This window comes from Barbatula barbatula, assembly GCF_947034865.1.
Source record: "Barbatula barbatula genome assembly, chromosome: 2".
In the NCBI taxonomy this organism is placed as follows: Eukaryota; Metazoa; Chordata; class Actinopteri; order Cypriniformes; family Nemacheilidae; genus Barbatula; species Barbatula barbatula.
In genome coordinates, this window is record NC_136767.1 from 13788435 (window position 1) to 13802226 (window position 13792).

Consider the following 13792-nt stretch of genomic DNA (forward strand, 5'->3'; position numbering starts at 1 on the left):
AACCCATTTTTGCTAGTTAAATGATGGACGAAATGGTTGCCGCTGCTGGTGCATGATCTAAAAGGGTTATCCATATCCTCTTAATGAGTCATGGTTGTGTTTAATTACGGCATAACGTGCAGTAAACCAATCAGAGTCTAATCTCTCATTCTCTTTAAGAGCCAGTCGCACAATGGCGGATTCGCTGTTTACACAATGGTATTTACACAATTGCAGGAGCTACTGAATGATTCTCCAGAGGGGAAACGTGTCTGCTTGTGCGTGAGGTTAATACCCGCGAGCAGACCATCTACAGGACAAGTCAAATTTTTTTATCCCATGTACACAATAATCTTTTACATTGTAATCCATTTATTTGTAATATTTGCCATTATTGTGTGCTGCTGCACGTCCTTCTGTGTGTAATAAGCAGAATGTATTTGCGCTGCGCACCCACCTATAGGTGCATTCTGCTAACAAGCTTTTTAAACAACTAAACAAATATTGCGCCTGACTTAAGACCAGGTTTCAGTTGGCCAGTGTCAATGCACCAGAACACGCCTTGTTTTCAGACCAGCTCTTGCAAATAATAGTACATTTTTGAGAAGAATGTAAAATGTAGACCTATTTAATTTGGGAATGTTATTTTAGGATCTTTTTTAGCACAATATCATCACTTGTGATAAGTATGTACACTGGAAAAGCATGAAACGTACATTAAAAGTGCTGGTTAGCGGGTACATTTGTTATGCAAATTATTTTCTTAATAATGTTAATCATACTTTTTGTTCAAATAAATGGTGGGGGAAATTCCTCACCGCACATGCCTAATGAGTACAACTCAAAACTTGTTTAGAGTCAGGAAAAAGCCTTGAAAATACTGGAAACCGTCAAGTCCACAAAAATACCGAAAAAGAACCACCCAGCGCTAAGAATGACCTCATTATGATGATCGACTGGTTCTCACCATGAATATAGCCGGAGATGCTGGAATGACATTAAGAATGAATAAAACAAACAAACCTCATTATGGTGACTGACAGTCAGAAAATAGACCCTGGAAACTGTCAGGCATTGCTCATATTGAACAGGTGCTTTTCTTTCATGAATACCACCTGTGGAAGAAGTGTTGTGATTTTGTTTGTTTTAGTGGCTTGATGTGAGGAATATTGAACTTGTTGGGTCATAAAGTTCTGGAGGAAAAGATTGGGTTACTTTGAGTAACTGAGGCCGCTATCTCTGGAGGAACAAAACAGCAGCCCCTCTCCACTATTTTTCTTCCGTTCTCACTGTTATGACATCCAGAGCTTTTCTCTTGCTTTCAGTGTTTATTCTTTTTGCACTCTCGTCCCCTCCCTTCTGCTTTCTTTATCCATCTTTTTTTCATGTTGCTCTTTCGCTTCATCTCTTCCTCACTCGGTGAGATTGTTTGTCCATTCCTTCCTATCTCCGAATCCCTCCCTTCTTCCCGCCACACATTGGCATGCTCAAGGTCTCCGAGTTTATGTTGCCGTGGTTGCGGTGACAGCGGGTGGAGGAATCACCATGGAGACAATAATGCGAGGCAGGTAAATGCGCAGAGTCTCAGGAGGAGTTTGATTAGAGCGAAATGGGGAGTGTAAGACCGGCCTGATTGTTTCATGCGAGTTTTGGTGCCACTTTAAGTGTGTTTACCTTGCACTGTTTCTTTTAAATGACGTTTTTCTGCCAAACGCAGTCTGCATCCATTTCAACAGAAGTCGATTACTGTGCTTTGAACTTTACGGCTCTCTTCTGCTGGATGTATTGCGATCTGATGGAGCAGTAATGCTATTAATCCTCCAGCGTGTATGAGATCGCTGTGTAATGCCCTTCTCTAGAAGCTGTATTTAAAAGTTTGAGCCCATGATAGATTTTCTCTAAGTTTTCCTAAAGCAGTTTTGGACTGCACTGATTCCATCTCTAAACCATGATCAATTGTATGAACTTACAGGTAAGGGGGTAATGTAAACGGTGTCTAGTGGGTCACCGAAGACACATTTTTTGGAAGAGTTTTAGCGAGACACGGAGCGCAAGACATCTAAACACTGCACGGACATGCTAGCACTCTCGCGTAAATGTCAGGGGTTCACGCTGTGCTAAATCTGTCTCGGTGTTTAGTCAATCTCAAGGAGACCCTCAGAAGGGCGGGAGGGGAAAGCTCAGTTTTTCTCTCCTCCGCTTGCTCCGTCTCTCTTTCCGTCCAAGTCTTCCCCTCTCTCTCTCTCTCTCTCTCTCTCACACTGTAGTTTGAGTGGAAATTACACAGGGAGGGGTTGTTGCGCCGCTCCGTACAGCTCGGCTACTGTTATGAGACCGACTGCCTAATGATATGGGTGAGTGAGTATGTGTTGGTCTTAGACCCAGAAGGGTGGTGCTTCTGTACTCCTCCACTGTCTGGTTGAGATCAGCTGACTGAGAGAGGGAGAGTGAGGTGAGGCTGTTAGCTGTGTTCAGCGAGCACAAGGGAGGAAGAACAGTAAGCGAGGCTTGGAACAGAAATCACGCTCACTTTTGAGAGAGGCAGAACGAAGGAAGGTCTCGAGGGGGGGAGGTCTCGGCAGATCCCAAGCGCAAACGAATTGAGAGTCCGGGTGTGCGATGAGCCGTGTCGTGTAGAGCTGTGTTTGAGTTCTCTTTTGCTAACGCTGACTGTATGTGTCGGTGCAGGCGCAGTTGAAGCTGGAGAGACGTCTCGCTGGACGGAGGAGGAGATGGAGATCGCCAAAAAAGGTACTGCTTGACTTTTACTTCATATTTGCACGCTCTCTTTCCACTCCCCCTTTGCTCCTCTGGTTTTCATTGGCTGTGTCTGAGCTCATTGTCACACGTACGTGCCACCTCACTTTTTACCCTACTTTTTGTGGCATTTGTTGTTTTACATACTGCACTGTCATTAGGGAAGTTGGTTGGATTGCAATTGTATGGGTTAGGGAGCATCATCTTTGTAGTGAACTGTTCTGATTAAAAACCATTGACTTGGTAACATTGTGAAAGAATACAGGACTAGTGTAGAGTAACTAAAACGACGCCCACTGCAAGACATAAGTTTAAGACTCATGAAACAATGTACAGATTACAATTCACCCATAAACTTCAAAAATATTCTTTAATTTTAAAATTTATGTTTACATCATGGGTAAATTGTAGCAAATTCTGTAGTATACTTCAATAATTCTGTAGTATACTTCAATATTTACTTCTCAAAAGACTCAAAAACACTAGTGCCTAGGAATTTTTGTAAAGTTCTTTTACTTACTCTTTATTTTTTTACGGGCAAACTAATTAAAATGTGCGACAAATTTAATTTATACAGCAATGTTTAAAAACCGAATTGTTAGTCTTGCTATAAGTACTAAATTAAATTGGCCAGTAGGTGGCAACTATTTTTTTACTGTGTCAGTGAATCGAACATTTCATTCAAAACGGGTGATTTATTCAAGAACAAAGCAAGTGAAACACAGCAAAAAGTTAAACGTAAATGTCAATGCGCATATTCAACATTACTTACGGTACTACGATTCTACGGTTTAGACAATTTTTAAGATTTAGCATTTAAGACCGTAGCACCATGAAACGCTATTGTAGATCTTAAGTGTAGTAAAATATGGATATTAGGGATGTAACTATTCACCTTGAGTTAGTTTAAAACCCATCAACATATGTAGAGATGCAAGTCTGTTAAGATGTTAAATGAATGGCAATACTTTTTTTAAACAGCTGAGGCCGATATGTTTATGCTGATATTTCTTAAATGTAGACAAATTAATGATTTGTTTACATTAAAGAGACTTGTATTCTTTTTTATTTGATTTGGAATTTGTTTTAAAATTGCAGTTTAGTTTTATTATTTGATATATGTATGTATTTTTTGTTTTAAAAAGAAATGTGCAGCATTTGAGAAACAATACAAGGGCGGCAGTTAATTTCTAATTTGTCTCAACAAAAATTTGTGAATAAATCCTATCGTGAGATCAGTATTGTGAATCACATCACAGCTGAATGAATCGTTTAATCCCTAATGGATATGGATGGGCAATCTTTTTTTTCCCATGAAAAGATTGTCATTTGTCTGAACTTGCCTTTTTCAGTTTTTGATTCCCATTATTCTCAGTAGTGATTTTCAGTAATAAAGCACTTTACAACCACTTAAGTGGACCAAAGTGTCCAGTGCTGTGCAGAAAAATGAATAAATATGTATACAAACATGAGATATAAATACATCACATACACTTAAAACCTGATGTTGACATTATTATAGTTTTAAAGCCAAGGAGAAGAGATGAATTTTCAAAAGTGATTTGAACAAAATCGATGGTGGCAAATCGTTCCACAATTTAGGAGCTGCCATAGCAAAGGTATGGCCCCCACTCTGCATATGTTGTAGTTTAGACACACTCTAACCGTTTATTAGCTGACCTGAGAGAATGTGTAGGCATATGAGGATGTAGCTGCTCAGAAATGTAGAGTGGGGCAAGACCTTTTCGGGCTTTAAAAACAAATAAAATAGTTAAAACATTTATCCTATAGTGTACAGTCAGCCAATGAAGTGAGGCTAAAATGGGATAGATGTGCTTGTATTTCCGAGTTCCAGTTAAAAGATGCACTGCATTATTAAAGACCCACTAACACCTGCATACAACGCATTACAGTAATCCAGCTGAGTGGTAACGAAGGCGTGGATAACTGTCTCAAGTAGATCTCTTAAAAGAAGCTGGCTTAGTTGGAAAAAGCTTGATTTAACAACTGCGTTGATCTCGCTTTTGAACTTTAACTTGGGAATCAAAATGAACTCCAACCTTGTGATGGTTGGCTTGATGTAGTGAGCCAGGGAACTTAAATCAACTTCCGTCTTTTTTTTCCGTTAAAACTTAGAAAATTAAGAGCCATCCAGGCCTTTTACATCATCGAGACAGTCGAAAAGTGATCGAACAGTGTCACTTTTTTTAGAGGCACACAAATCTGCCTAACAGTGAAAAGACAAGCCATGCTTAATTATTGATCCAAGCGAAAGCAAATAAAGAGAGAAGAGAAAAGTACCTATCATTGAGCCTTGAGGCACCCCACAAGAGAGAGGAGCAGAGGAAGACACTGAGTCGCCACAGCTAACACAAAAAGTTTGATCTGTCAAAAAGGACCTATACCATTCGAGCGCTATGCCCTTGATGCCCACTGCTCCAAACGAAAAATACGGATTTCATGGTCCACTGTATCAAATGCAGCAGTTAAATTAAGAAGCACAAGGACAACACAGTCACCAGAGTCTGTAGCTAAAAATATATATATTGCATTCTTATATTGAGAATTAATGTATATATGTATGTGCAGTACAATAATTTAGTATCTTACTGTCACTAATCAACTTTGATTTAGCTGATTGTTGTGATGGCCACTATATCGTTACCTTAGAATTATAAGGTTCTATCTGACATTTTGGTCAATAATTCTTATTATGTGACAAAAAAAAACATTGCATTATGTTAATAAGTTAAGTGTGCATTTTTGGGACTTTTTTTAAGAAAAGAAAAAGGTCCCATCTACAAAATCAAATTATAATTTGGTGCTATAAGGTTCTCTCTCACTTTGAATGCACACAATAGGACCAATCAGGATCGGCTTTCTTTGTTGACTGTTTTATTGATACTCTTGTCAACGAGAGCAGCTCAAATCACAGTATTTTTTGTTTTGTTTTAGGTTTTGTTGAGGAGATTATTTTTTCTATTTATAGACACATCACTAGCCAGCAGCGCTAGCTTCCTAATACCTGTGTTTCCATAGACTCTGATAATGCAGTTAATGCCAAGTAGTCAACAATGTCAAGAGTCTTCATTACAACAATAAACATTACTATGTTTTTTCAGCCATACTCTTCTCTAAAAAGTAATTTGATCCATCCCATCTTCTGTGGCTAAAACATCGATACAAAGAAGAAAGGCATTCTAAAATATGAAATAAGTCATTTTGTACACATTACTATACGCTGATTTATCTCAAAACGACTCAGACCGCAGATAGAACCTCATAATAAAAAACAGTATAATCAAGAATTAAGATTTTTTCAAAGCATCAGATCGACAACACCACACTGTTCTTCAGTAATTGTTTGAAGAATGCGAGCCTTGTTTATGCTTTATTTCAAGTGTAAACCAATGCAGAGGCATTTATACTCCCCATTGCATTGTTCTCCAAAACAACAGGTGCCAGTGAGGAGAAAATATCAGCTGAACAAAGTTGAAAGAGACTTATAAGCCTGACATTTACCTTTCAAAATAAAGGTAGTCATACAATATGTAGAGGAAACATCAACACATTAGATCTGGTATCTGACTGGCGGAGTGTATGTGGTTCTAAACACTGTTCGACTTGTATTTTACTTCTTCAGTTCTTTGCCTGAAAGTATGTAGTATGCTTGTGCATCTGCTCAGCAAAACTTCACTCAAAACTGGGCAATAGGATTAAAGCCTTACGGCTCCTGATGAAAATTGTGATGTGTGAAGCCTCATGGCTGTGGTTTCGAGAGTTGCAAGTGCAGAGATGAAGTCACTTTTAGTCCCTCGGACCATCAAACATAATCCAGGTTTGACTCTGCCACACAAGGACAGGAGAACACGAGAACCACTTTACATAGACCTGAACTGCTTTAACTCCAGATGGACTGTAATGTTTTCTGCCGTTAATCCATTCACTCCACCACATACCCACTGTCATTATGCCCCATTCTTTTAGTTGTGGCTAGCCTTTCAGCACATCTCTGATTGATGACCTGTAGTCACTTTCAGAATAAGATATCACTCTGTTGTCATTTTAGCATTTGGAAAGGCTGCTAATGTGAACTTTAAAATCTCATTGACATTTTTTTCTCAGGGCGCCAGACTGCGACTAGAATGCGACCAGTTTTCGAGACCACGCGAGTACTTGTAAAAAATGCAGTCTGTGCGACCTGCAAATTTGGAATTTCTTCTAGTTGTTATTTCATGTGGAAAGACTAGTAGAACACGAGCCCGCCACAAGTGCAGGCTTTGTGTGATAGTCTACTGCGTGCCAGTGCCCGGGTCACTCACGTGTCACTGATGTTTCCCGCTGAAGCGCACAATCTGTGTCGTCATTGACAAGTTTACACACACAACGTGAGCGCATTACTACGACTCGCTGTTTGCTGTTACAGATATCTGTACAGACCGAGGACGATTGGTTTGCTAAATGAGACGTTTAAAACTAAACTAACCGCAGAGGAGTTCAGGAAACGTAATTTATCAGTGGATTACTTGAGAAAGCGCTAGATCATTTCAAATCCTTTCACAGCAAACAAGTTTTTTTTATCGTTATGTTTACATGTGTTGTGTGAACATGAGGAGAAGTGTCCTTAATACACAATATCATCATAGTGAGAACATTACAAGAGGTCTTTCATTTTGCTTTAATGTGTTACACTGTCAACAATTAAATATATACCTTTTGGCTAGCGCAATTTCTGTTGATACAAATAAATTCAGATTACAGTCTCTCTATTTACCACAAATCAATAACAAAGCTCCTCTGTAGACTCTGCCTCTTTTCAAATCTCCTGTCATAAATTAACCTGAAATGCAATTGTTCACATTTCTCCCTGATCATTACTGATAATGATAAAAAAGGTCATTTAAGGTGTGCCCCCTAAAATCTTCGGTCGGGGCTGCAGTGCTACTTGTAAAAAAAGTAAGTCTGGAGCCCTGGTTCTGAGTTGGACGTCTAGAAGCTTTGAGCAGTTAAGGGCTAATGTAACCTTGGGTTGGCTGAATAAGATGACATGCCATCAATTAAATGGAGATAGCAGATGTCACAGGTTGAGGACAGGGCAAGGTTCATGCTTATGGAGCATTAGTTACAATGTAAACTAACTGTGGTAACAGATTCTCTCAGCTGAAATTGCCTAGTTGCAAAGTAGGCCTTTGAGTCAATTACTTTCTGTCAAAGTAACCAAAGACACAAACGATTCAGCTAATGCCTTCTTCGGTGTGTTGTAAGAGAACAAATATCACTACCAGGCTACATGGCTACCAGGTTTACACGTTTCACATTTCTCATATTTCTCTTGTTAAAAGCTGAATAATCCCGTGTTGTACTGTGTACAAAACAATATTGATGATCATAACCAATACAGGTTGTTTTGCATGTTTAAGAAGTTACGTTTATCGTTTTCTATAAAAATATGTTTCATTAATGTCTAATTATTATACGATTAAGCATCATGGATTCGCTTTTCTTTTCAGAAAAACAGGCTATGGTATTGACATGTTTACACCGTTACGGTAAAGACGTTGAAAAAAGGTGGAAATTAAGGTTAAAGTGAAACATGTTAGACCTTCGTAAATTCAAGTATTTAAAAAAAATGTGTGTGACATCTTGAAAACCAAGATTTTATAAAGATTTCCCAGTAATATTTGTCAAGTTATTTTAACTGTGGTTGCTGATATTTTCTTTAATCTCTAATAGCTCTCTCTATGTTTTCTCTTTGTCTACGTAATAGGTCTTGTTGAACATGGTAGGAACTGGTCAGCCATCGCTAAGATGGTGGGCTCCAAGAGTGAAGCTCAGTGTAAGAACTTCTACTTTAATTATAAGAGACGACACAACCTAGACAATCTACTGCAGCAACACAAGGTACAGATATAGTTTCATTTCAACATTACATTTACAAAAGATGTCTGAATGTTGTTAATCTCCTGTGCTAAAAACATATTTTTCATCTTGTGGGACTTATCTGTAACACTTTATTTTATAGTCTTGTTCTGCTTGTATGTAATAAGTACTTTCTGTATTTAACTATGTAGTTGTGTTTTGTTGTGTAAATACAGTGCATGTACACTGTAAAACAACTTTTTACATACATTTTAACTTGAGTGCATCTCACGAAATATCAGATTCTTGATTTTGGTACTTCTCACGTCGTCTTGTGCAGGGATCCGGTCGGCTGCGTGGAAATCGAGACCCGTCACAGAACGACCCCATGCCAGAAGATGACGAGGAGAGCGATGGTGAGATTTCTCTTTGTGATATTCTGTTTAAACAGCTGGCTGGTTTCAACATTAGCTCTAATGGGCACCCAAGCACTCTGAAAGCCACTGCCAGTTTCTTTCTCTCTGATCCGTGAAGCCGTGGATTTTATTTTAGACACTCTTGTTTCTCTGAAATGGGACAAAATGTAACCAGGAGGCAGTTCGAAAGACGCAACAGATGTTGCAAAGCCCATTTCAGACTTTATCTTAATTTTGACCAAATGTGTAGTTACTGCACTTTGCAGGGCAGTATAATGCAGTGTGCTGACCTGTCTGACGGCAGTGCGTTTGATTAGATCTGACAGCAAAAGCCCTGCCACAGAGGTCAACATCCTCTCTCTACTTCTGTCTGTTCTCTTAATGAGTGAGAATCAGAAGCAAATGAGGGAAGAACAGGGAGGGCTGTGGAGAGACGGATGAAGAGAAGAGGTAGAGAGTGAATAAGACAGAAACACAAAGCCGAGACTGGAATGAAGAGGGAATATTGAGAAGGACTAATTCTGACTGCCAGGCTGGTTCTTATGTAAGCGTTCTCTGGCTTTAAAACCCCCAGAAAATAAAGAGCTTCAATGCGTTTGATCCGTCGTGATCGCCCCTATTCTGAGCCCTCTTTATACTTTTTTCTTTTCAACTGCATTTTGTTTACCGTTGTACCAATTAACCAGCATCACTAGCTCTGTTGACATGCAGTTAAAGGGATAGTTCATCAAAGTTCATCCAAAAATAAAAACTATTTATTCATTCATGTATAGAGCTGTGGGTAATAATAGTTTTTATCAATGGATCGCTATGCAGATGTAAAACTAATCTGCATCAATACATAGAACAAAAGACTAGATTTGATCAAATGTGACCATTTAAAAGTAAGTGGTACTTCTGAAGTACCTATAGGCGGAAGTGAGAGCAGGAGGCTAAATAAACTCACATAATGCCTTTAAGATTTGGAAACATTTTGGGTTTTATGAAGATAAGAAGATAAGGAAGCGCATCAATGGACAATGGACGCACATTATCTATTGCCGGAGACCCCTGGATAACTGTTGATTCACTAATGTGTTTACATTATATGCACTCACACACCGATTGCCAACAAAACACATGCAGTTTCTTTCAACGCCTCCTGTTCTGACTCATTACCGGGATCCTTTATCTCCGGGGGCCGCTGCAAATTTTAGTTTAAACAATCCGTAAATCCTGTATGGCCTTGTTTATAAAACATTCGTCACCAAAAAAATGGGAACAAACTTGCACAACTCTGTTTCTGCCCAAAAATAACAAACTCCATCCACTGTTCCCTTAACGCTGGGTTATTTGGAAAGCTGAACAAGGTTATCTTTCCCTCACAACCGAAAACGCACCTTTTGAGTGACGTGGTCTAAGAACAAAATGACATCTTTTCTTGAGCAAGTCCTGTGCAGCGCTGCCTATGCCTTCCATAACCTGAATTATGCACATTGATGGGCGTGCCCTTTCTTTTGCTCTGTTCTAGGAGAAATGCCCATAAAAAGAATTCCTCTAGGCCTGTTATGTTAGGGAGGTCCAAACTTGAAAAAAACTTTCTAAAATGTGTATAAACCCTGACGAATTGTATCGGGTACAGAAAAAATGCCCATGTTTATCATGACAATCCAGCTCATCTAACAGTGTAAAGAAGTCAGAATGCATGAAACGCATTGAACCCCAACTTAAAGTAATTTTGGGGCTCACAACACAGATTCTTTTGTTGTTTGTTTTTCTATCTAAATGGATAGCTAAACAAGCCAAAGCAGAATGAAATGTTGAGTGTTGCCGAGCAACACAGACATAATCGCCAGTCGAAAACGCAGACAAGTGAAGTGATGCAAACAGGGAACTGTTCCAGAAATATCAGTACTCTTGGAATGTCTGATCAATTAATATATATTGATATATTGCAGAGGCAGATTTATCTATATTATAGATACATTTATTATTATTTATCTATAATCTTCTGTTGGATTAAGGAAGCGGTGAAAAAGCTGCACTAATTGTCAATATTGAAGTGTTACCTCATGCAATGATGTAAAATAAAGAGAATATTGCATAAATATTAAGCAAAATACTGTATATGTTAATTAAGTTTCACACATTGTTTTTGTGTTTCTTATTTACTATAATTAAATTTCTTTTATCAGCCTTATATCACATTCTCAATATCGGCAAAGGCCATTGACAAACCCATATCGGTCAACTACTCAATACCCCCTTTCTCCTCCCTTAATTTGCCCGTTTACTTGCTTCACCTCTGATCTGTCCTCCTTTTGTTTTAATTGCACCCACTCTATCCTGTGATTCCCAGCCCTATTGTATTATGGGTCTTTGAATATTCACATGAGTTTTGAAAAGAAAAATGAACCCTTAAGGTTTCTGCCCAGGTCTGCTTTGCTTGGTTACTTATCTATTGGTTGATGCGTTTCTTTTCCCCTCTTTCCTTTCCTCAAATCTCTCTCCTTTCCCCATCTGCTATTTGGAATAGTGCCTGATGCACTACGGAAGCAAAGGGGGTTAGCCTTCATTGCTCTCTGAGAAAGACCGACAGAATAGTAAGAGAAAAAGAAGGATAGTTGATTTCTAGTTGTTGGATATGGGCAGCTCCACCGTTTGGAACCTGATGCAGGCAGGTGTATTGCATTATGAGTTTTTGTTCGCATGCAATGATGCGTACGCTTATGCTGCCGACGTTCTGGTGATAGTAAACCTGTTGATGCCTGTGCACATCCAAATAAGTCCTGATTTGGAATCAGTGCTGCCTTGGATATACAGATATGGAGGTTTAAGCAATGTTGCTTGCATGTGTTTTATATGTAGCGATTGCTGCGGCCCTGGAAGATCCGTCAGGTGGAGAGATAGCATTTAGCCAAATGACGGCGCTGTCCAGAAGTGCATTAGCCTGATTACATGATGCCATGCGCAAGGACCTTAAATGCCACCTCTGTTGTCATGGCAGGATTGTTTGGGTTTGCTGCTTCTCTGCCTTTGTGTTTCCGTAGCAGTGGTTGAAGATATAATGACTCGGGTTGATAAATGAAATCTCATCTTAATCTTACTCTTTCCTCAGGGCCGGATAATAGTTCGGACACAGAGAGCGCACCATCTCCCTCTCAAACCGATCCCACCAAATTTTCTGACTCGCTAACTCTTACCAGCTCTGCTGCGGACAGCACTGCAGAACAGGACGCCGCTACCATGAAAGGCCACACCGTAGATACCAAGGGCCAGGAAGCTCCGTACTGTGAGACGCGAGTCAAGGTGGAGAAGAGTCCGGAAGGAGGAGCGGGAGATGGGCTGCTTCAGGAAGACCGGGCGCGGATGGCGTACGAAACTCCGATCCATCCAAAGAGCGAACCGTTGGATGAGGAGATGATGGCTCCAGCGGAAAGAGGACAGGTGCAGGTGAAGACCGAGCCGGAGATTAAGGATAAAGAGGAGAAACAGGAAGAGCAGCACCATTCCGATAATGACTCCAGCGCTACCTGCAGTGCAGATGAGGACGTGGAGGCTGAACCTGAGCGACAGAGGTGAGAAATCACATATTCATTTCAAATTTGAATGGTTCATTCAAAGCTCGGGAAATGTGAAATATATGAATGTGAACAGTTATATTGATTTGTTTTGTCGTCCCGTCTTTCCACTTCCAGACTTTTCTCTCTTGAGAAGCCGTCTTTGCTTGGCACTTCGAGCTCAGTGGTTGTGTCCTCAGCCAAAATGCTCAACATGCAGCAGTTGCAGCAGCGGGCCGCCACCATTCCTACCATGGTCAGTCCCCACAGCCCCTACCCCCACTTATCATTCAGCTATGCCTCTGTGGACAGAAACAGGGCCCAGCCACCCCGCCACGTGAGTCCCGCCTCCACCTCCGCAGATCATATGCTGTGATTCGATTCTGCGGCAGTCAGCAAAAGAGTCAGCAGATGTCAATTGATTTTCCACGTGAAATCGTGGTGTTAAACATGAAGAGTGAAAGTTTGTTTAGTTTGGGAGCTTTGTTCGGAGGCTGTTGTGGCAATTTTGGTGTGGCTGTGAAATAGATTGACTCTCCACTCAAACTGAGGCCCTGATTGGCTGTTCAGATTTGAACATGTATATTATATATAAAAGTGTAAATTTGATTTTACTCCATTACATTAGATGGACAAATAGGCCAACTATTCAATCTGCACCTCTTTTCAAACGATGTTTTAGGTTTCAGCTCAGTTTGGTCACAGTGGCGTTCCTGTCGGGGCTCCGTTGAGCGGTTTTGCCATGTTTCAGCACCAAATCAAAGCTGTGCACGAGTCCGCGCATCAGGAGGACACGCAGAGACTGGACCAGAACGAACCGGACCGCAGACCCAGAGTCACGTCCCACAGTCCTGCTGTGCTGGACAGAGAAGGTGAGTCAGAGATTGTGAGAGTTCTCAGACATTTTTCCCTTTCCTTTGTCTGTCACTTTTTGTTTGAGAAATTCATGAACAGAAGAGCAGGTCCCTTAGGAGAATGTTGAACTATAAAATGTGAGGTAACAGAATCACTTCTAGAACAGACAGATACAGACTCACGTGAAGACAAGCAGATGCTCTGCTGCTAAACTAATACATTGTCATTTGTATTTACTATATCGATTAGTCATCTGCTAATACTCAATTTAATCACATATTGAAATTAATTTAAATTGACATATTACAGGTTTTCCCTGTCCTTGTTAGTATGTACTTTGTATATGCAACCTGTTCTGTGTTCACTTTGTTTTATACTTGTTAATAA

The 13792-nt window shown here is 40.0% G+C and overlaps 1 protein-coding gene across 7 annotated transcripts in view; it reads left to right on the forward strand.

The window, feature by feature from the left end:
* Nucleotides 1-13792, forward strand: part of ncor1 (nuclear receptor corepressor 1) — a 70146-nt gene that overhangs the window by 40932 nt on the left and 15422 nt on the right. For 5 of the 7 annotated variants that reach the window (XM_079484424.1, XM_079484427.1, XM_079484430.1 and 2 more), the window contains 6 exons: nucleotides 2668-2730; nucleotides 8504-8637; nucleotides 8936-9011; nucleotides 12109-12568; nucleotides 12689-12887; nucleotides 13233-13422. In XM_079484424.1, the coding sequence (XP_079340550.1) occupies nucleotides 2668-2730; nucleotides 8504-8637; nucleotides 8936-9011; nucleotides 12109-12568; nucleotides 12689-12887; nucleotides 13233-13422 (1122 nt within the window). The remainder of the gene's footprint in view (nucleotides 1-2667; nucleotides 2731-8503; nucleotides 8638-8935; nucleotides 9012-12108; nucleotides 12569-12688; nucleotides 12888-13232; nucleotides 13423-13792) is intronic. The other 2 variants (XM_079484429.1, XM_079484428.1) reach the window with 2 other exon arrangements.